Source organism: Letharia lupina, assembly GCF_014066315.1.
Source record: "Letharia lupina isolate WasteWater1 chromosome Unknown contig_5, whole genome shotgun sequence".
NCBI classification, from domain to species: Eukaryota; Fungi; Ascomycota; class Lecanoromycetes; order Lecanorales; family Parmeliaceae; genus Letharia; species Letharia lupina.
This window is the reverse complement of record NW_023502974.1, coordinates 950,169-970,428: the sequence shown is the minus strand read 5'-3', so window position 1 is coordinate 970,428 and position 20,260 is coordinate 950,169. Positions and strand designations below refer to the sequence as shown.

Below are 20,260 nucleotides of genomic sequence, written 5' to 3'. Positions count from 1 at the left end.
CTGGTGAAAGAGCGAGCGGCCGGCACGCCTCTGCATTGTCGGATAGTCGCTGTCGACGTTACCTGGATACAGAGCGTAAGACGTATAAGGCATGGAATTAAAGATGAGCAGGGTATGACGATAACCTGAATCTTTCTGAGCTGGGAAATCTAGAAAGGAAATCCCAGGTAATTGGATGCGGCAAGAAGAGGATTGTATCATCCACTGGGATCTCTGGCTTGCAAACCTGGTTCCTTTCCACTCTCTCCCAAGGATAACCGATCGCCGGACTCCAGCGATTCGGTTCATATCAGTTGGTATATGCTGAAGCAGACGAAGCGTTACCGGAATCATCAGAACTTTCCATGTGCTTCCAGGCCGAGCGACGACCAAATTCCTGACGGTCCTTCACGAGTACTTCATGCTCGACCACCTTTGACCCAACTCTAAGATCGATAACTTTTACTCTCCAACGATACACATAAAGTCAATCTCATTATAATATGTATACATTGGCAGTCTCCCAAAATCATTCCGGGAGCACTAGGAGGTCTTGTCATAGTCAGGTATCAAGTCATACCTGCAGACGGTGTCATTCATCATGATCTGCTATCACCAAGGATAGTGCAGCAAAGCGCCAGACCCCTCCTTAACCCAAGGCTGAATGCTGCCGTAACGCCAAAAGGCAGTATCATACAATTAATACATTTACTGAGCATCTACAAGTCAGTGATTTGGCTCATCTGGAGGCTTTGGCTCAGGAGCTCCATCTCTCACTGGCCATCGCGGCTGGTCGAGAGGACTGGGTTCCACCTTCGATGGTGGGAGTTCTGGTGGTGGATTTGCGAGTGGCGACCTTTCATGATCGGGTGAAGGCAGCTCCTTGTCATGGATAATGGCACCTCCTTTGACATCGTGGTTATCGGGTAGATCCTGCGTCCAGTCAGTCAAGCATTCTGAACGTCACTAAGCAGAGATTCTACCTCTGCTTCATCTTCTGCACTGCTCAAACCACGCTCAAGCGCCAATCTCTGAGCTGCTTGCCGTCTCTGCTCCACCTCAGCCTCCTCCTGCAGTCGGACACGCTCCTCTTCGTGCTTCAGATCACTTATCGACAGTACATCTTCTTCTGCCGTCTCTATCAGATGGCGATTTCTCCCACTGGAAGTCGACGTTCCCCTCCTTTCCTTTCTCACACTCCTCGTGTCCTTCGACGACCCCGTCTTCGTCGAGGCCCTGGACCCAGACGGTCTCTTCCCCCTTGCCCTTCCACTACTGTGATCATCAGACGTAGTCCCCGTAGTCCGCCGCTCCAACACCATCGCAAACTCGTCATCCAACGGCACGGCATCATCCTCATCATCGCTCGGGAACAGATCACCCCTCGAACTTAACGAGTTGGTCGTACTCCTACTCCCCACCGTCCCACTCCTACTCCTCGTATGGCCTCTCCCTTCCCGCTCTTCCCCCTCCTCAATCAACGGCTCCGCTTCCACACCCCTCCTCCCAATATTCTCCTGCAGATTCGCAACATTAGGTTTGTATCGCACCCCCCTCCCCCCAATCTTCCACGGCAATCTCTTTAAGAACCCAAACATACTGCTCTTGGGCAACATATTAACATCATCCTCCCCCTCCCCACCTTTCCTCCTGCCAACCCCGCGACTCCCATAACTCATCCCCCCATGCTTCCCCGGCTGTGCCGTATCATCCCCATTCAGCAACCGATCCAGCTCATCGTTCCCCCACTCACTCTCATCCTGCTCCCAATCGTCATAGAAATCAAACGCGAGGTTCTCCCTCCCGCGCCCCCGTCGGCTGTGCTGAGATTGGCGCTGGCGCTTCTGGCGGAGGTCGTCGCGGACCGCGAAGCAGGGCTGGCAGGACGCTTCGAGGCAGGTGCTCAGAGAGGCGAGGCAGGGGGAGATGTAGTGTTCGGAGAAAGTGAAGAGGGAGGCTTGGGTCGTAAGGTTGGCGGACTCGATGTTCTGGGAGATGTGGTTGAGGGTTTGGCGGATGCGGGGGTCGGAGGGGCGCATTATCTTGGGCTCGGAGGGCTGTGACTAGTTCATTCATGTGAAGGAAGGATTCAGGCGATCAGATCGCAGGGATTGCTTGACATTGTTCGGTATGTTGAAGGGTTGCTTTCTTCGTTGCGATGGTCAGGCTGTTCAGCTGATGCTTCGATGGCCAAAATGGAGCGGAATCGGCAGGTTTGCCGGGTGATCGTCAGCCCTATCAAAATGGGTCGCACTCTGAACCTTCACATGTTGGACGTTGTATCAGCGCATCGACCCGGAAATATCTGTTATTCATGACTAGAATCATTCAAAGAAGAGCATGGAAGACTTCATGGCTGACGATGCTCTGTTCGATCTTTTGAGGATTCGCATCACCTCGACTGCCACCTGTTCTGGCAGCTTGCCTGCGTACTGGGAGCATTGATGAGCATTCCACTATCAGCAATGCTTGTTGCGCAGACGAATGCCGATAGATTTTGATGCCTGAATGTGTTGCTACCATGATTTGCACAGTGCAGTAAAAGTGTACATTCTATTGGTCAAGTGGACTGATTTCCACTGACGATCAAAACCATGGCAATCGTTCTTCTCTGATTTACAATTTTTTGACGTGTCCGAAATATCCTCGCTCGTTTTTCACAACTGGATCTCATCTGTTGCAATTTTCATTATATACACAAATTGAAAAGAGACCTATTCACAGACCAAAGAGTACAGATAGAATGAATATTAATGCTTTTAGTGTTTCCGTTCGACTTATAGAAGAACTTGCGGTGCCAGTCTTCTGGGGACCCACAATTGCACCGCTCGAAGACGCTTCCGAATTCGTTGCCGAAGATTCTGTGCTTGCCAGAACGGCGCTTGAGCTAGAAAGACCAGCAACCGATGTTGTCGTTCCAGTAGCAGTCGGACTTGTGGCACTTGAGCCCGCTGTGCTCATAGCGTCCGCTGAACCATCCATTGAGCCGCGAAACGAAGGGGAAAGCAGGTCAGAAGTAATCGCAGGTATTGATGCCGACACAGCTGCCATGTCCACCATGGATGAAGTCATTGCTGAAATCGTTGCTAGATTGACGGAGCCTGCCGTAATTTCCACCAGATAGGTGGGGAACGCGTCTGGCGACTCCGATGGGTAGAAAGAGGTGCTGGTGCCAGCAGAGCTGTAGCCTGGAGATGTCGACGTGACGAGACAAGTCGCGGTCGGTATCGATGGTGTAAACTCACACTTCCATACTGTTGTGATTCTAATTTTGTTGTCATCAGCGACTAAATCAGTACTTGAACCTTTAGATATTGAGTACATTCGCAGGAAGAGGCTAACGTACGGCTGATCTGCTTCTGTGAAGATGGCGGTCGAAGGACCTTGGATCACTGTGACTGGCCCGCAGGATTTATCAGTGGCGCAGTCGAACACGAAGGTGGTTGCCGACGCATCCTATCCGAGAACATGTCGGGTTAGCCAGATTTGGCCGTATACAGCGTGACGCACAAAGCAAAACTGCTCACATTGTCAACGACAGATGCCGAAAAAGAGTTCAAAGGGTACTCCACAGGGACGAACAGCGAGGTTGTAGATTGGCCTGTGGTCCGAATCGCAGCGTAAAGAAGCAGGCTGATAAGGTGGAGCAAAGACAGGGAAGACTGCATCTTTGTAGGGTCGATGAGGTTTTTCTATCTTTCTTCTTTCTCTCTCTCTTTCTTTCTTTCTTTCTTTCTTTCTTTGTATTAGGGAAATAGTGGAAGAAATTCTTTAACTTTAACGTCTCTTTCCAAGATTTGAGTTCGAGTTGGCCCTAACTTCGTATTCGAGGCCTGTCTTTAGAAGATGGGGGCACGCCAGGACTCTCGAAAAGCATAAGGCTATCATCGTCAGCCAGCACCTTGACTTTTCTGATCTTACTTTGATTGGACTGCTTAGAGAACTGACATAGAGTACCAGAGAATTTGATACGCTGACCCTTTCTGATCTTACTTTGATTGGACTGCTTAGAGAACTGACATAGAGTACCAGAGAATTTGATACGCTGACCCTTTCTGAAAAGCCGAAATGGGCGGGAACATCAAAATCATGTGCGAACTCGATGGTCTAGACAACGAAGTGCCCGAAGTGGACAGTTAACCGAAGATGGAGATTCAAGGGATTGATGTCTACCTATCAGCATTCAGCGAATCAAAGGCCGAAATCGAAGGTAGCAACGTGAGTACAGTGATGGAAAGAAATGCTCTTCTCGCGGCTCATGCAGCTGAGAATTAGTTGATATTTGGTACAGGAAAAAGGTCCCAGAATCTATTAATCTTCGGCCCTTGCCAGCAGGACCAGAACGGATCAAAACCCAAGCCTAATAGTACAAACACATGAAAAGACCTAGAACAGATTCCCCCGGCTCGCAATACCATCGACTGGGAACGCGTTCGCATCAGCTCCAGCATTCGCCTCCCTCGGCATAACCGCATCAACCTCGGGCGACCACAGCATCGTACAACTGCAGTTAACCGGCCTATACCCCTCCGGATGCTCAATCGTATGCTCCGGCATTGGTGGCGTTTTCCGCTCTTCGACCCTCTCCCTAATAGCAACCTGCATAGCAGACGATGCATCCGGGAGCTCCGGCGTCTTCGGCCCTTCCACCCACTCCCTCGTGGCGAGATGCGCCGCGGTGGCAACATTAACCGGCGGAGGCGGCGCATCCGCGAGATGTCGAGCTTGCAGATCTCCAAACGTGACACTGCCGGTCGTCGGGGACGCACCGGCCGCGGCTTGCAGTCGGGGTGTCGAGCTAGCGCTGACGCACGAGGTCAGTTCTTCAAGCCTGACCAGCAGCCCCATGGCTTTTGCCTCGAGACCCGAGACCTGGTTCTCCAACGCCGTGACGCGCTCCAGCGTGGCTTCCGAACCGGCCTCCGCGGCCGCGGGTGGCTGGACCCGCGTGTCGGATTTCCCCGTCACGGCTGAGGCGGGATCGAGACTTGGGGCTGCTCCCCCGCGCACGCTCCTCGTCCCGGACATGGGATTGCCGGGAAAGGGTGTCGTTCCGGAAGCGAGCGCGCCGGTGACGAGTGTACCAGACATCATCGTATCAGCCGTACTCGCAGCCTCGCCGCCCGGAGCATATATGTTCCCCATTCTATCAATCGGTTAGCGACAAGCTTTCATCCATTCGTCGGGCGGGGGACACTTACATCTTCCTCCGCTTCCTCCTCTCCGGCACCGATGAAGCCTCCTGCCCCGGTAAATGGCAAAACTCCCTCTTCTTATCCTTACTCGTACAGTACGCGCATTTGCTAAACGTCCCCTCCCAACGATAACAATCTTGCTCGAGTTCCACACAAGCAGTGCAAGGGTGGTCGCTGATATCGCCTTGGTCGACGATATGGCGTGCGCGGACGACGGGCTTCGTTTCTGAACGAGCGTATTTCGGATAATCCTCGTGGGTTTTGATGGGTTCCATGTGCAAATTGAAGGTCGTTTGCATTTGCTGCATGGTGGGCATTCTTTTTTCGTGGGCCTGGTCAGGAAAGTATGATATTGAAGGTTTAGTGATGTGTGCTGTGGAGACGGTGGAATGCGCACAAGGTTGGCGAAAAAATAGGAGCGCGTGGCACTTTTTCATCTTCTGGGAACAAAGACAATACAACGACATTCCTCTTGAGGCCAACCCGGTGAAGTAGAGACAAGGGATGGACAATGTGAGCATCGAAGATAAAGGACTTGGCTTTGTGCTCTCGTGATGTGTCGATTTTCATTCAAGGATTCAAGGAAACCAAGTACAGGCACGTGCTTTCCGCGCCACGAGGCGGCCACATTGAAAAACAATCGTACTTGTAGGCTTTGTTACAAAGACGACAAAGTATCTTAGGAAAAGCTGACTTGTTCCAGGCTGAATATAGATCATACTCGAAGTAACAACAAGGAGAAGAAACGTAGTATGCGGTAACGTCGAACGACAACGCTTTGACGTAACAAGCAGGCTTTCAGTGAATACATCCTTATTCAGAGACATCAATCCCACACGCGTCATTGGGCAAGCTTCAATCCAATCGTAGTAATGGTGTGAAGTGGTGTGTGTATTTCGGCAAGCACCAATGCAATGACGTGACCTCCAACACTACCGACTCGCACAACCCGCTTGGTACTCGGGCCCGCAAGTTGCACCTGTCTCCTTTCTTCTTCTCCTTCTTTCAATCTTTTCGAATATGGGTATCGGCGTAAATTTTCGGGGCTCAGAGCCTTGCCAATATTGCTACTTTATCACCAAACGCCACTCACAGAGAAGAGATTCGCACATTGACCATTTGCTTCATCCGAGACTTTACAGAAACGGCCTATCAAAAGCTTTGGGCGGACACCGTGGCAGGCTGTCAAGCATTAGAATGTTTGCCATCTTGACCATGCGTGGTAGCAGCACTTACCGGACTGTTCAGCATATTCTGCCTCTTATTTCGACCTTTCTTGATATGGCTCTTCAAAGCACTTGAGTCGAGCGGCTTCAGGAGTTCGAAGCTGCACAGCAGCTCGCTAGACACTGACATGACCGCCCCCCAATTATCGAACTCGCCGCAGTACTGATAGCCATCAGCCTCGTGCTAGAAACTCACAGACATCATGGGGACTTACGTTAGGCGCCGAGAACACAGTGACCAGGATGCGATCATTGAAGAATTCATAGCCATCCTCCACCACCATGTGCGCCCTGCAAACAAGATCGAAGTCATGCCGCTGCAAGAATTCCATAATTACTTTCTTCCCGAAACAATAGCTCACACCTCTCTCGTTAGCTTCCCAATCAGACTCCATGTCAGCAGGATCACTCCAAAGCAGGTCATTGAGCAGGCCGTAGTCCGGTACATCCGTAGGTCTGGCGATTTGCCGGATGTCGTCCATGTGCGTCAAGCTCGGCGAAAGGCCTCCATGAACACAGAAGATCTTCCCTGCAACAATAGCGGCAATTGGAAGACAATTAAATGTGTCAACAAAGGTCTTCCAGACCTTGATGTTGCACCTGCGCTTGCACTCGTCGTAGAAGCCGTACACTCTCGTCACGTTGGCGCACTCATGGTTGCCTCGGAGCAAGAAAAAGTTCTCTGGGAATTTCAACTTGTAGCAGAAAAGAAGGAGAATTGTTTCTAGACTCTGTTTCCCTCGGTCCACGTAGTCACCAAGGAACAAGAAGTTGGCGTTTGGGGGAAACCCGCACATTTCGAACATCCTAATCAGATCGGTATACTGCCCATGCACATCGCCTACGATTTTGACTGGGGCCGAAAGCTCAACCAGGGCAGGCTGTGACAAAAACACTTCGCGCACAGCGTTACAGATTGCTGTGATCTCAGCATTCTTGAGACATACGGCTTTAGTGACCTTTGTAGAGTAGCCCGCATCCAGCAACCTGGTAATCATTTCATCTAGATCAATCGACTTCAGAGCCCCGATACCCATCCGCGGAGAGGTGGAGATGATCGCTCCATCGTCTGTAGCCCCGAGATATGGCGACGCGGGGGCCTTTGGAGCCTTTCCTGGCATGGGATTGGTGACGTTCTTCTTCACTAGTATAGACTCCTTAGGCTGCTGGTTATGCGACGGATGCAAGGTGCCTGTAGGCGGCCCGTCCGAGACATGGTCCACCTCGCCTTGCTGTTGTGCCCTACTGATAGCTTTATGTCCTTTGCCAACGGACGCGGAAAGGGTTGGCGATGGCGGCGGCTGGGGTGTCTCCAGTCGTGGGCTTGGGGCTGCTGAGTCGCCATCGACTGTAGGAGGCACTGGATCTAGTTCAGGCTTCGAGCTTCCAGATTTTCCACTGGCGCCAGATTTGCTTGATCCTCTTGTGTCGGCCCTCTCTAGATTGCCACTTGTTGCATCTGCTTGAGAAAACGAGCTCCTTGGACTGTCCGATTTCTGAGCTCCTGGAATCTTTGATCGCAGGCCGCGAAATGATCGGGAGGATTCTTTGGTGTCCGACTTGCTGAAAGAGGGATAAGCTTGAAGGCCTTCGCTGGATTTGTCTAGAGATGTTGAAGAAGCATTCTTAGGCGTTCTTGTGCCGTCGCTTGCTTTCGAGGGCTGCTGGCCCATCTTTCTCTTTTCACTTTTAACTACTTACTCTCCCCCAATCGAGTGTTGATGGGTAGCACGTGCGGCTGGAGAAATCTTTTGGAGGTTGGTTGTCCTTCAGAATACAACCAAGGTCTCTTCCTTCACTCCGTGTTTTCACACCTCGGTATTTTGATTTGTAGGCCAATCCTAGGCTTATCTTTTGCTTTCCTTGCGCAATGCGACTGGTAGTTATTGGCAGGGCTCAGGCCGTGTTACGGGGGCTTGAATAAGGCGAAGAGAAGACACAGAGATCTAGGTTCAGCAATGGACCATAAGGCTCTTGTGTGAAGTTTCGCGATTCTGCCAGCCTCGTTGGAGAATGGATGAAGCGTCTTGTGATAATCCAGCTCGGTGGCCGCGCAATGCGGAATGCAGTGGACAAGCTGTGTACAGCGGATAAGTCAGCTGTGTGTAGTAAAAATGGATGAGAGATGGTTGGAAAATCAAGTGCGAGCCATGTAATGCACTTGGTGAGGTATGTCTGGCCTTTTTGCAGGAGCAGGAACAATGAAAGATTAGTTAGTTGCTCGAAGTGCCCCTCACTAAGCAGGGCAGTGCCTGCAGCCTGAAGTACATGAGATAGAGTACGTACCTCAACTACTTGCAAGTCAAGCCGGTTGGTGATCAAGGAGACGACAGCGCTTTCGTGTAATGTTGCAGAAGGTAATGTTGTTGCAGAGGCCGAAAAGAGGGAGGTGGTTGATAAAGTCATCGCCTGAAAATTAAGCTTTTGGGAAGCGGCCAACGACTTCTCCACAGATGCCGGTGACAGGATAATCAGTAACCGTAATGCGGTCTAGGTCCTTCTCTTTTTTCCCTCTTTCTTTCGTTTTCTTACAGGCTCATGGCATTAGGCATGAGGCGTCAGACTACAGCGCTTGGCGAGACGAACAGTTCGACTACATGTAGGTTTGGATTTGTGTCGGAAGAATAGATTCAGCTTCCTACCTATGCTTGCGGTCAAAGAGAACTACAAAGCCATAGATGAAGGACATAGAAGTGTGCCTCTAAGCCACGACAAGGGTGATTCTGAATACAGCCAATGAGAATCTGGATGGCGTGACACTGTGTACTACCTCGTCACTAGCCAATGCATTAGGTTTGGAATGGCATTATGCACAAGACTGAATGTTGGAACCTCAGTGATACAGTCATGCTGACCAGGAGGACCCTTGTGTGACAGACGGCCTTCAGGTCCTGCACTTCCACGCATCTGTTGATAACCTTACTGACACTGGAGGGATCTCCGGAATCTGGTGATGGAATGACCTGTGCATTCGGAGGTGGCATGTCTCATGTCGATAGATAAATATTAATCTGTTCAGGGACCATCCACCTCAATCTTTGTAATGTACTGGCCTGGCACCACGATAAGCCCGACAAAGCGGCTTGTCATATCTACCTTCAAGGTCGCTGTAGAGGATGTTCCGGAAGATGATTCGGCTGCGGCTTTTACAGCGTTTGGAGTGGGTTCGCGGTACTCGTAGGATTGAGTCAGGATGATGTTGCACTCCTGAGACACGTTAGCTGCCGATACGATGGCCTGTAGATAGGGTGACTCGCGTTGTCGGTGCACTTGAAGTCCCCATTAAACATCCGGGAATCACTGGTATAAACGCACAGCTTCTTGTTCAGCAAAGTCTGTAAATACTCGGTAGCTTCTGTGTTGTCCATGCTCGACGCGTTTCGAGGCTATTCCTGCCTGATGTCTCAGTCGCGTGTCTCGGGACTTTTAATTGAGGCTCTGCGGATTGCTTGGGATCGAAGGCGCATCAAGCTAGTTGTGGCGGCTGCAGCTTCCTGTAACCATCCATCTCACGAAGATGGCCACTCCATGTTGAGCAAGTCCTGGAGGATTTGTGTAAGCAGCAGCTTCTGATGGAGATTTGCTTGAGGACTGCAGGGTGAAAAGAGCACTGCGCTGGGCATGGCGACGACAATGTGTGGGTCACTAGCGCCTCGTATAAAATCTGTCCTTCTCGCGGAGATGCAACTAATTTACCAAACAACCTCCGCATCAAGGTGCGCTCCTCGTTCCGTGATACTATCGATGAGTTTGTTGGGCTCAGAGCCTTGCCTTCCGTTTGAGTGCTTGTCTTCTTGCTATGCAGCCTTGTTTTTTCTCTCAAAAAACGTCTGTTGTGCAATCTGACCCCAGAGACACGTAGGTTTCCGCCTCGTATTGCTTGTATAAGCTGTTACGTGTTCTGCTTGTAATGTCCTAGATTAAATTTCTTATTGAGGGAACAACTTCTTGAGTGTTGGTAGTTCCTATCAGGTATGGCTAGCCTTATCAAATTCTTGCAGTCAAGTCTCGCATTGCCCCTGTCAGGCCACGCTTGAATTTGAAAATATCAAAAAATGAAAGCAACGCAATAAGAACGCTCATTCGAGAATGGTTGATTTTCTTCTCGAAAGCCAATCCAAAGGGTACAGATTGCCGGCAGTGAGCACGGCTTCTAGTTCAGAATCACGTTGGCCTTGCTTTCTCCGGATCAAAGCGTGCTTCTGTGATGACCTTCAATATCCAGCTTGCTGTAAGGTCATTGCCCGGGCTTCTCCTTTTATGCTTGTACTCCGATTCGCAAGAATGGATATGGACTTTGTCCAGCCCGTAAGCTCAGAAAGAGAGCACGAGTCATGGCCACGGAACCCTGCCTTCTGGTTCATGGTTAGAGCAAAGAATGTGAATGAGCATGGTCCCACGGACTTTGGTCCGAATGACTATGAAAGCGATCGAGTAGTCCCTTGCTAGTGCGTCACTGCCTAAGCCCTCTTTTTGCATCATCACATAGACCTTACCTCACCTCGTCCGTTCTTATTAAATCCTCCAACCAATATTCTTCCGGCCACATTCTCTTCAGACTATAACGCTCGAATATCCACACTTTGCTATAACCAGAACCGAGTCTCTTGCTTACGAAATCCCTTCCGATGGACGTGGACTCAAACGTTCCGGTCAAAGTTGAGGCCGATGACGAAGACCTACCATCAACTTTGAAACCTGCCTCAAGAGCCTTGAGCGATGGCTCTCGTGACGAAACCCCAACCCCCACGTACAAACATAGTTGGACGCTCGAACAGCGACTTACGCTGGCTATGCTCGCTGAGTCATACAGCAATAACTGGAACGAGAAAACTTCCGTCTTCAACCATTTTCACAGGTCTGATCTTCGACGTTGTGGAGGTCTTCGAAGGCCAGTCATCAATACCCAATTTAATGATATGCGAAAAAAGGGATTCAATGCAGGCAATGGTTTCAAGAAATTACAGAGTACCCTGTCACCCTATGATAGAGCAAAGATGGTGTCCCGAGCTGGACTTGAAAAAAAGGCCCATGAAATCGGCATTCTCCTCCACGCAAAGGAGGCTAGTGATAGCTCCTTGATGTCCGACAAGGACAACGCTCAAGGGCACAAGAGAAAACGTACCGACTCAATTGACGATGCCAGGACCGACTTCTTTCCACATCTATCTGACAACGATTGTCAGACAGCCTCATATGCAAAGACAGTACATGGGCTCACCCTTCTTCCGAAGACACCCACGAAATCCAACGGCAGACAAAAAGGCAATGGCCTTCTGACCCCACCGGATTCAAGAGAGGCTAAAATGCCACGTCTCACCACCGAGAAGAGGTTGGCACAAATCGGCTTCCGCGCTTTTACTGGCCAATCGCAAGGCACGTACTCCTCGGTCTTGGGAATTCGTGGTGAGTTACTGGTTATCTTATCGAACGTAATCTACTTCATGAACTAAAGCATTCAGCCGGCGCTTTTCTCAATTGCCCAACCATTCCACTCGCTCGAAACCTGGAAGTCACACTTTACCGTGGGGAAGCACTGTAATGAGTCCCTTCCCATCTCAAAGTACACAACCTGACTCCAAAAATCTGAAGGCATCACATCACGAAGCACGATCATTCTCGACCCAGCAAGTTTGTCTCCGCGACCAAGAACCCGATGCGTGCATTGCATATGTATGTCTTCATTTCGGAGCGATTCCTTCCTGATCTGTACCCCAATAGACACTTTTCGACGGTATTGTACTCATTGTTAAGCAGGGCCCTCAGAGGCGGTGAGGACGCCTCAATCGCAGTCATTGATCTTACCAAGGCAGATGAAAGAGGCAATGTCGAGAAGGCTCATAATTTGAAGCTTAAGACGGATTTCAGATACACAGGAGCGGGCGAATACCTCATATTCGGCGGGGTGGACAACGAAGTAGGCCTTCTGTCACTATCTGCAGAATTAGCTAACAAGTACAAGGCCATAATATCACATATCCCACTATCTAGGCTTCTTGTCAATATGCCAACGACGCCCGGAAGCGATGATCCTTTCTTCTTAAAAGTGCTTCAAAGCCACGAAAGGCTGTTGCATGCTCGCCGCGCAATAGAAAAGGAAGTTCTTCCGATGACATACTCTCTGGGTAGAGCTGTAGGAGAGTTGGTGGGGATTTTATGCATTCCCCCGAAGCATTTTGAGAGCGGTGCGCACCAAGTTTCTTGCCACGAATGATCAATGCTGACTTGTACGTAGGTGTTTGGAGCATTACACAGGATTACAAGTTTTACAACGCCGAGGGTGGCAGAAAACGAGGGCAGTGGAACCAGAATGTGGCTTTCAAAAATGGTGCGGTACAAGGGTACTATGCTGTTCGATCCGGCACGCTTGGTGCACTGACGAGTCTCGACATCGAGAACGACATCAGCTCAGGCAGGGAGATCATTGAGATTGACGAGTCCGCATCGGATCAGACTACAGACTCAGAATCAAGTTCTAGCGACAAAGATGATCCAATACCGGCGGAGGTAGAAGACTGGGTTCGAGATACGCAGGCAAAGCAAACACCCCTACAGTATTTTGATCTCGAGACAAACAAATGGACGACCCAAGAGGAAGACTTGAGCGATGACTTCTTTGCAGAGCTAAGGGACATCGCTGGCAATGTGGTCAACAATGGCTCGAAGATTGACGGTGATAATTTGGTGGAAAACGTCGCGGGCATCTCTCAGAGTGAACATCAACGTAGGGACATGGCTGTTGATCCAGGTTTTGGCTGGTTAGAAATGGACACCAACGCAGTGAACGAGAAGTCCATGGTCGTACCTGCGACCAATCATTCCGAGGAATTCAAGAATCTTAATGACCTAGTGGCGGATGTAATGCACATGCATGGGGACGAAGCCATCAGAGGACACAACAAGGTCATCGACTACGAGTTCTCCTGGACGGGGATGTAGTCGTATCCATCTTGACTGCAGAGCCAGTGTAATGGATGCGGAAGATTTTGTAAGAGCAGGACGACCCTCGTTAGTGGAGGAAGGAACTTCAGATGTACTACGAGATCAGAGGGAGGATGGCTTGCGATGGTTTGCATGCGATGAGTCGGTCTCTTGTGAAATATCTTACCAGATAGTCCAGTGTGGGACAGCGAGAGTGGCCCTAAATAGAGCGAAGCATGCGTTCAAGACTTCGTTTCCTCGCGAGTGTTGCTTGAATTGATATGAACGTATCCAGGATTACTCCCTTTTGAGAGGGTTCGACTTAGGCAACAAGTCACGTAGGCACCAAACATGAGCGTTATTGGGATTGGCTTTCTTCCTTACTAGGCCTCAAACTAGAGCAAGACGCCTCGTACCAGATCGTTTGAACTACTATGCAAGCCTTCAACCCTTCATCGCCTCACCATCTAGAACTTTTGGAAACCTTTCACAGCCTTTCCAGTACGGGGTAACACCCGGAGAACATTGAATCGGACCTGCAGCACAAGCATCAGCACACATATTTAGACAGACTCTGCCACGGCCGCCAAGCGTATTTCCCTGCACATACCGTCTTGCTCAAAGGCCTGCATTGCCCAACCGTAACCTGATCGCCCTCCTCCACACGGAACGCTGGTGAGACATGCGCCGCAAGGTTCTTGTGTCGTTTTTCATATCGGGTGTATTTAGGGACGAAGTGAAGGTATTCGCGGCGAATGACGAGAGTGCGGTGCATTTTAGTCGAGACGACAGTGCCAGTGAGGATACGGCCGCGGATGGAGACTTCGCCAGTGAAAGGGCATTTCTTGTCTACAACATATAGTCAGACCATCTCGTTCAAGAGCTCCTGACAGTAGCCTTGGGAGTCGTACCAATGTATGTGCCCTCGATCGCAGTCTTGGGTGTCCTGAAGCCCAAACCAACGTCCTTGTACCATCTTCGCCCACCCTTTCCAACTCTGGTACTCTTCGTTCGCTTTGTCTTTTGGTTAACGAAGATATGTGGTTGCTTTTGGAAAGCACGCTCCGATTGTACTGTCAATTCCGTCGCCATGATTGCGGTTTGCTCTGGTCGGGTTGCGGTGGTGGAGTTGAATTTGTGTGGGAAGCCAAGAGTTTCGCTAAAACCGCCGGGCTTTCGGGCCGACATTTTTCCCTTAACTTGGCTTGGCAAACATCATTGTTTACGATCGCCTCGAATTCGTCGCGCTAAATTCTCGTTCACAAACACAGCCAGACTTAACATGCAGTGATCTACTAACGAGAACAGTGGAACAGCATCTGAATTACGGTCAGTATGTCGGGTACCCAGAGTCCCAAGGCGCCACGAGTGCGCCAAGCCCGCAAATCAATCGCACACACGCCCTCCTCGGATATCACTGGGAACGAGGAGAATGCTACGGTGGACGCAGGAACGATTGCGAGCTTCAGCGCGCAGGGGAAACAAGCAGCGAAGAAGAATCGCAGCAAAAGCATAGGTCCTGGTGGTCTCGACGCGCTCAAAGAGGGATCGGGCAACAAGCAGGAGGTGGGGTTACCCAGACAGTTCTTTGGGACATCAAAAGCTGATATATCGTAGCCTGCTCTACCACCTTATGTCAAGTCAATCCTGAAGCCAACCATAGCCTTGTCACCTCCGAAAGCAATCCCACCTCACAATCGAGCTCGTAATAGTTCACCTGGCAAAGCCAATGGGCGGCAAACGCCTGAGAAGTCTCCTCGAAAGTCGCCCGGGAAGAAACCAGCAGAAAATGCTACGCAAGGACTACCCAACCCTTTTGAAACCTCTCCAACGCCAGGGGCCTCCAAATCTCATTCTCCAGCTCGATCGCCGACGCGTGTTGCGGTTCGTACTGAGGAGGAACAGCAAGCAGCAGCGAAAGAGCGTGAGCGACGAGAATTGATCGCGAACAGGGATGCAAGGAGAAAGTCGCTTGGTAGGTAGATCCAGGTCTGGGTAAAAGGCAGAACTGATATGAGTTCCAGCAAATCGAAGAGTGTCGTTCGCTCCAGAAGCTACTTTGCATACATGGAACGTTGTTGAACTACCGGAAGACTCCACCACATCGTCGGCGTCAACAAACTCGACTCGACGGGCATCTGCTCTGACCGCCAACGCAGGATCACCTTACACAGCTCCTAGGTCACCCATGCCATCCTCTGATGCCTCTGAGCCTCCATCAACTCCGCCAGAGCAGGTCGAGGAATTACAGGTGGCTGCGTCTCCTGCCCATCAACGCGACTTGCATCAGAAGAAACGCCGTAGAAGTTCTGGTATTCCCCCTATGAACTTCAACAATCCTGATGAATTCTCTTCAAGCCCTTACAGCGGTGCTTCCGATGATACAGGAACTCAGACTTTCGTGACTGCCGATGAAGAAAGTGACTCCTCAAGCTCTAATGACAACGATCTTGTCCAAGACGAGACCGTGACCGGAGTTGACGGGGATGACAATACGATTCACTCCGCTAGCGGCTCGAGTACGGAATCAAGTGGAAGGCTGGAAGCTGCTCTCCGACAAGCGGCGAATCAAGCTGGTACCCAAGGCATCGATTATGACGAACATGGCGATATTACGATGGAGATGGCTGACGATGAAGTCACTGCTGCTTTTAAGCCATGGATGAAGAATGGAAACTATGTACCCCAGGTAGTAGGTGACCCAAGCGCTCTGCAAGACCAGGAGAACTTGAATCCGTTTTCGCCGGCTTTCAAAGCCAATGTGGGTAGGAGAAACCCCGAGGAGGAAGATGGAACGATGGAGATGACGCAAGCTGTCGGACGCATTCTGCCGGCCTCTGTAGAGGCTCAGGTTTCACCGAAGCGTCGAAAACGAAAGTCTGTTACGGGCAACAACCGACGAAGAAGCAGCGCGGGCCGTCGAAGATCGTCAGGAGATGGCTCAGCCCTTGGTGATGAAACGATGGATCTTACCATAGCGATCGGTGGGATTGAGCAAAAACAGACGTCAAATCAAGGCGAGGACAGGTCTGATCAATCTGGTGACGAAGATGAAGAGCTGACGATGGAGTTTACATCTGTCATTGGGGGCATGGTTCAGCCTAACATTAAACATGCGAGCTCAACGGATGATGACCTTGTTAACCGTCAGCTGTTTCAAGACGCAAACCGTCGTGAGAGTATGGAGTCGTCAAACAATGAAGAGGACATGGACATTACCTTTGCAGCGGGTGGCATTCTTCCTTCCATCACGGAACGTACAGAGCCAATCGACGACCAGACACAGGGTATGGACATGGAGATTACCACTGTCATTGGAGCAATTTTGCCTGACCAGCTCAGTACCGGGAACAAGGCGGAGGCCAAGATTTTAATGGAGCAAGAGACTGATGTCGGCCAACTGTCTGGATCACCATTCTTCGGCACGCCACGACAAAAGCCTGTAGGCGTGGGCTTGTCTGACGAGCGCGCCTTACCAGCCCTTCGAGCTACTCTACCTAAGCCATTCACTACCGAAAACAAGCCCGAGCCAAAGGGCTCAACGGAGCAGGAGACTTATGTTGGCCAATCGTCAGAATCTCCTTTCATCGGGACACCACCACGACAAAAGCCTGTAGGCGTGGGCTTGTCTGACGAGCGCGCCTTACCAGCCCTTCGAGCTACTCTACCTAAGCCGTTCACTACCGAAAACAAGCCAAAGGGCTCAACGGAGCAGGAGACTTATGTTGGCCAATCGTCAGAATCTCCTTTCATCGGGACACCACGACAGAAGCCTATAGGTGTAGGCCTATCAGACGAGCGAGCTTTACCAGCTCATGCTAGGATAATGGCTTCCGAGACTGGCAGTCCCAGCTTAGCATCCTCTCAGACTCGCAGTCAACCCCAAAAAGCTACAGGTAGACAGTCCGTGACTCCAAAATCCCACCAACCTTCGCCCGTCAAGAAGCCCGACACTCCTACGAAACAGTCTACGCCGCAGATGATGCGCCCAACGACGCCTGGCAAGACACCGCCATCAAAGAACGTATCGATGAGAACTGCATCACCAAAGAAGCTTTTCAAAGCTGAGATCAAGGAGGCCAAGAACGCACCAGACTCCACTCCCAGGCGAGATGGTCCAAATCCGCTGTTTCGCAAGGACTTGGCCACTGGCGCTACTACTCCAAGCATTGTTTTAAAACCTCGAAGGCGGAGGTCATCTGGCCTTGGAGCTGATCGAGAAGGTCTTGGCTCTCCACGTGTGACTGCTTTGCTCGAAAGAAGAGGGTCTATTGGTGACAATGCCAAGGCTTTCGTTGCTCAGGGACACAGTCATGCTGGTGTTCGTTTCGAAGACCCTCAAGTTATGGAGCAGGAGCTCGACCAAGAGCGCGCAGAAGACAAGCGTCGAGAGAGCGGACGTGGCATCCTGGAGGCGGAAGCGGACACCCAGGATCTCGAGGAAAAAGACCACACTGCCAACCTCAAAGACTTGATCGAGCGCCTCACACCACAGAAGAAGAAACTCAATGGCCGCAAAAGTCTGCACGTGGGCGCGGCAAAAGGTCTCCTTGGCAAAAGACCTGCAGAGCTTGATGATGACGAGGATGAGGACGGTACTTCAAAGCGCCTAAAGGGACGAGAAGGCAGTCCAGTGAAGAAAGTGAAGCTTCCTGCACCGCCTCCAAAGACAGCCACCACTGGCAGGATGACTAGGTCATCAAGACTGAGCCTCGTAGAGACTGCGGGTAATGCTAGGGCCGGCACACCTTCAGGAAGTGTCTCTCCACTGAAGACAGACACCACTCCCAAGGATCAGCCTCGCTTCAAGGATGTCGAATCACGCAGTCCAGCCAAGGTCCAATCTTTTGAGCAGAAGCTTGACGCAAGCACAACAGATAACGCAGAGCCAACAGAGCAAGAAGACCGCATCCATCTTCAGGACTTCTTGAACATGACTAGCATTCGTTTCATGGAACTGACTACGACAAAGAGAAGGCACACTGTCGTTCCAAACGCTCTGCTAGAGCAGAGTGCTAAGAAGGCCAGCCTCGGAGGCGACGACGCCGATGATGCCAATGCCGGTGATGAGCTCGAAAGCTGCGTTGTAGCTGGAGCCTGTACTGTCCCCATGCTCGAGCTTTACCAGCATGTAAGTCACCGCAGCGTTCTCCAGTTGATCTTCTACATGCTAATGTATGCCTTGTAGTCTTGCAGGGAGCTGAAGAATTACATCTCCGAAGGTCGCAGTATAGTCAAAGAAATCGAAGCCGACACCTACGAAGAGAATCCGCCCTTGTTCCGCGAATACATGTCAGCGCCTCCTGATGTCAAGCCCATTATGGACAACCAATTCAAGAATGTCAAGACGCATGCAAGACTTCTCAGTAAGGCTATGTGGTATGAGTGGCGCATGAAGTTACTCGATGGCCTCAAGGAGGGCTTGCTGAAGATTGGCGAGGGCATGCAAGAGGATGATAGGGTCCTGACCCAGCAGGAGCAGATAATCCAGCCAGTGCTGCCGGCCTTGATTGAAGAGCATGAACGATTGGAGGAGCAAGTGTCGATTGCTCAAGCGCAGGCGGCTGAGCTGGCCGACTGCGACCAAGATGAGCTCAAAGAAGCGAGAGACAGCTTGATGTCCATTGAACGCGATCTTGAAGCGAAGCAGAGGTTAGTCGAAGATCTGCAAAGCCAGCTGCGGGAGCGAGAAGATGGTCTCGCGGATGTCGTCGAGCGCAAGCAAGAATGCATATATGAAATCAAGGACGCAGAGAAGATTCGTTCAGATTGTCGAGGTTGGAGCTCTACAGAAGTTTCAGCGTTGCATGGTAGGTTTCATTTCGAGCTTCCTGTCCACGACACGGTCACTTACTGTTCCTAGCAAATGTCACCGCTCTCGAAGATTCTCATGGGTGGACTATCGTCTCCGCTACCGATTCAGCCCTCACCATGACATACAACAGCACACTCCAGCTCTTCTTCACTCCCTCTTCCTTCGAATCAAACGAACCACCAGCCAACCCGGAGAATTCGCCTATCAGTCTTACATACATCGCCGACTCCCACGGATACCATCCGCAGCCTTTAATGACAGAGAAGCGCTTCTTTCTCCAGATCATGCGTGCACAATTACAATGCTTGCAGCAGTCTCAAACGAAAGTCAAGGACCTGCTAGCGTTTGTGAGTAGCAGCTGGGAGATCGCTTCGACCATCGCAGAACAGGCACGCCTTTTGGGCGTCAGCTACATCACGGAGCCTACAATCACGTCAGACGAGGTCATGGCCATCCGCTCGTTCATTCTCTTAAATACCATGAGGACAAAAGTCGAGGTAGTCTTCGAGGTCAGGGTACGCAGCGGAGATGGCGTTGCGTCTTTAGGCGTTGGCGTAAAGTCGAGCGCGAAGGTTCTCTATGGAGAGGGTTTAAAGGAGAAGAAGATGGGGGAGTTCCTGGAGTCGAAGATTGCTGGGAAGGGTAAAGGCGCAAAGGAAAGGGGTATTTGGGCGAAGGCCGTAAGGGAGTTAGAGGAGCGATTGGTGGCTCGGGGAAAGAAGCAGTAAGGATGAACAGTCGTCTAGATCTGAAGTCTGGTCCTGCTAGCGATTTGATATAGTTCAATGCTTTTTTCAGACGTGGTTTTCCCAGGATGTCGTGACCTTGTCTTCCCTGAGTCCACAGGTCTCTCGGCCGTGCCATGTATTGATCTTTTCAGAAAGCGGAGGATTCCATACTCTTGCGACAAAGACCATGCGGAATCATCAAGATGTGTAGGTCGCCTTCTGGCCTATGGGGTCGTGCAGCGTCATCCCCCGGTCACGGACTGCTGGAGTCCTCGGCCTTCCAGCAATGGCGAAATAATCAAGATGTGTAGATCGCCTTCTGGCCTATGGGGTCGTGCAGCGTCATCCCCCGGTCACGGACTGCTGGAGTCCTCGGCCTTCCAGCAATGGCGAAAT

The 20,260-nt window shown here is 50.9% G+C and overlaps 6 protein-coding genes across 6 annotated transcripts; 2 read left to right on the top strand and 4 right to left on the bottom strand.

Annotated features, from left to right (window-relative positions):
* Positions 1–705: 705 nt before the first annotated feature.
* On the bottom strand, positions 706–3,647 carry HO133_008544 (uncharacterized protein; the record flags this gene model as incomplete). The annotated part of the gene is made up of 4 exons (XM_037299410.1): positions 706–912; positions 963–2,036; positions 2,797–3,435; positions 3,507–3,647. 4 exons carry the CDS (start codon positions 3,645–3,647, stop codon positions 706–708), a joined length of 2,061 nt encoding a protein of 686 aa, XP_037155411.1.
* A 718-nt stretch (positions 3,648–4,365) lies between these two features.
* HO133_008543 (uncharacterized protein) lies at positions 4,366–5,482 on the bottom strand (the record flags this gene model as incomplete). The annotated part of the gene is made up of 2 exons (XM_037299409.1): positions 4,366–5,125; positions 5,181–5,482. 2 exons carry the CDS (start codon positions 5,480–5,482, stop codon positions 4,366–4,368), a joined length of 1,062 nt encoding a protein of 353 aa, XP_037155410.1.
* Positions 5,483–6,326: 844 nt separating this feature from the next.
* HO133_008542 (uncharacterized protein) lies at positions 6,327–8,073 on the bottom strand (the record flags this gene model as incomplete). The annotated part of the gene is made up of 3 exons (XM_037299408.1): positions 6,327–6,356; positions 6,411–6,563; positions 6,616–8,073. 3 exons carry the CDS (start codon positions 8,071–8,073, stop codon positions 6,327–6,329), a joined length of 1,641 nt encoding a protein of 546 aa, XP_037155409.1.
* A 2,955-nt stretch (positions 8,074–11,028) lies between these two features.
* HO133_008541 (uncharacterized protein) lies at positions 11,029–13,339 on the top strand (the record flags this gene model as incomplete). The annotated part of the gene is made up of 5 exons (XM_037299407.1): positions 11,029–11,806; positions 11,863–11,938; positions 11,993–12,073; positions 12,158–12,446; positions 12,656–13,339. 5 exons carry the CDS (start codon positions 11,029–11,031, stop codon positions 13,337–13,339), a joined length of 1,908 nt encoding a protein of 635 aa, XP_037155408.1.
* Positions 13,340–13,788: 449 nt separating this feature from the next.
* HO133_008540 (uncharacterized protein) lies at positions 13,789–14,413 on the bottom strand (the record flags this gene model as incomplete). The annotated part of the gene is made up of 3 exons (XM_037299406.1): positions 13,789–13,857; positions 13,932–14,170; positions 14,233–14,413. The coding sequence occupies 3 exons, from the start codon at positions 14,411–14,413 to the stop codon at positions 13,789–13,791; spliced, it is 489 nt and encodes a 162-aa protein (XP_037155407.1).
* A 243-nt stretch (positions 14,414–14,656) lies between these two features.
* HO133_008539 (uncharacterized protein) lies at positions 14,657–19,864 on the top strand (the record flags this gene model as incomplete). Its single annotated transcript, XM_037299405.1, has 5 exons — positions 14,657–14,887; positions 14,939–15,296; positions 15,346–18,452; positions 18,510–19,131; positions 19,185–19,864. The coding sequence occupies 5 exons, from the start codon at positions 14,657–14,659 to the stop codon at positions 19,862–19,864; spliced, it is 4,998 nt and encodes a 1,665-aa protein (XP_037155406.1).
* Positions 19,865–20,260: the final 396 nt, after the last annotated feature.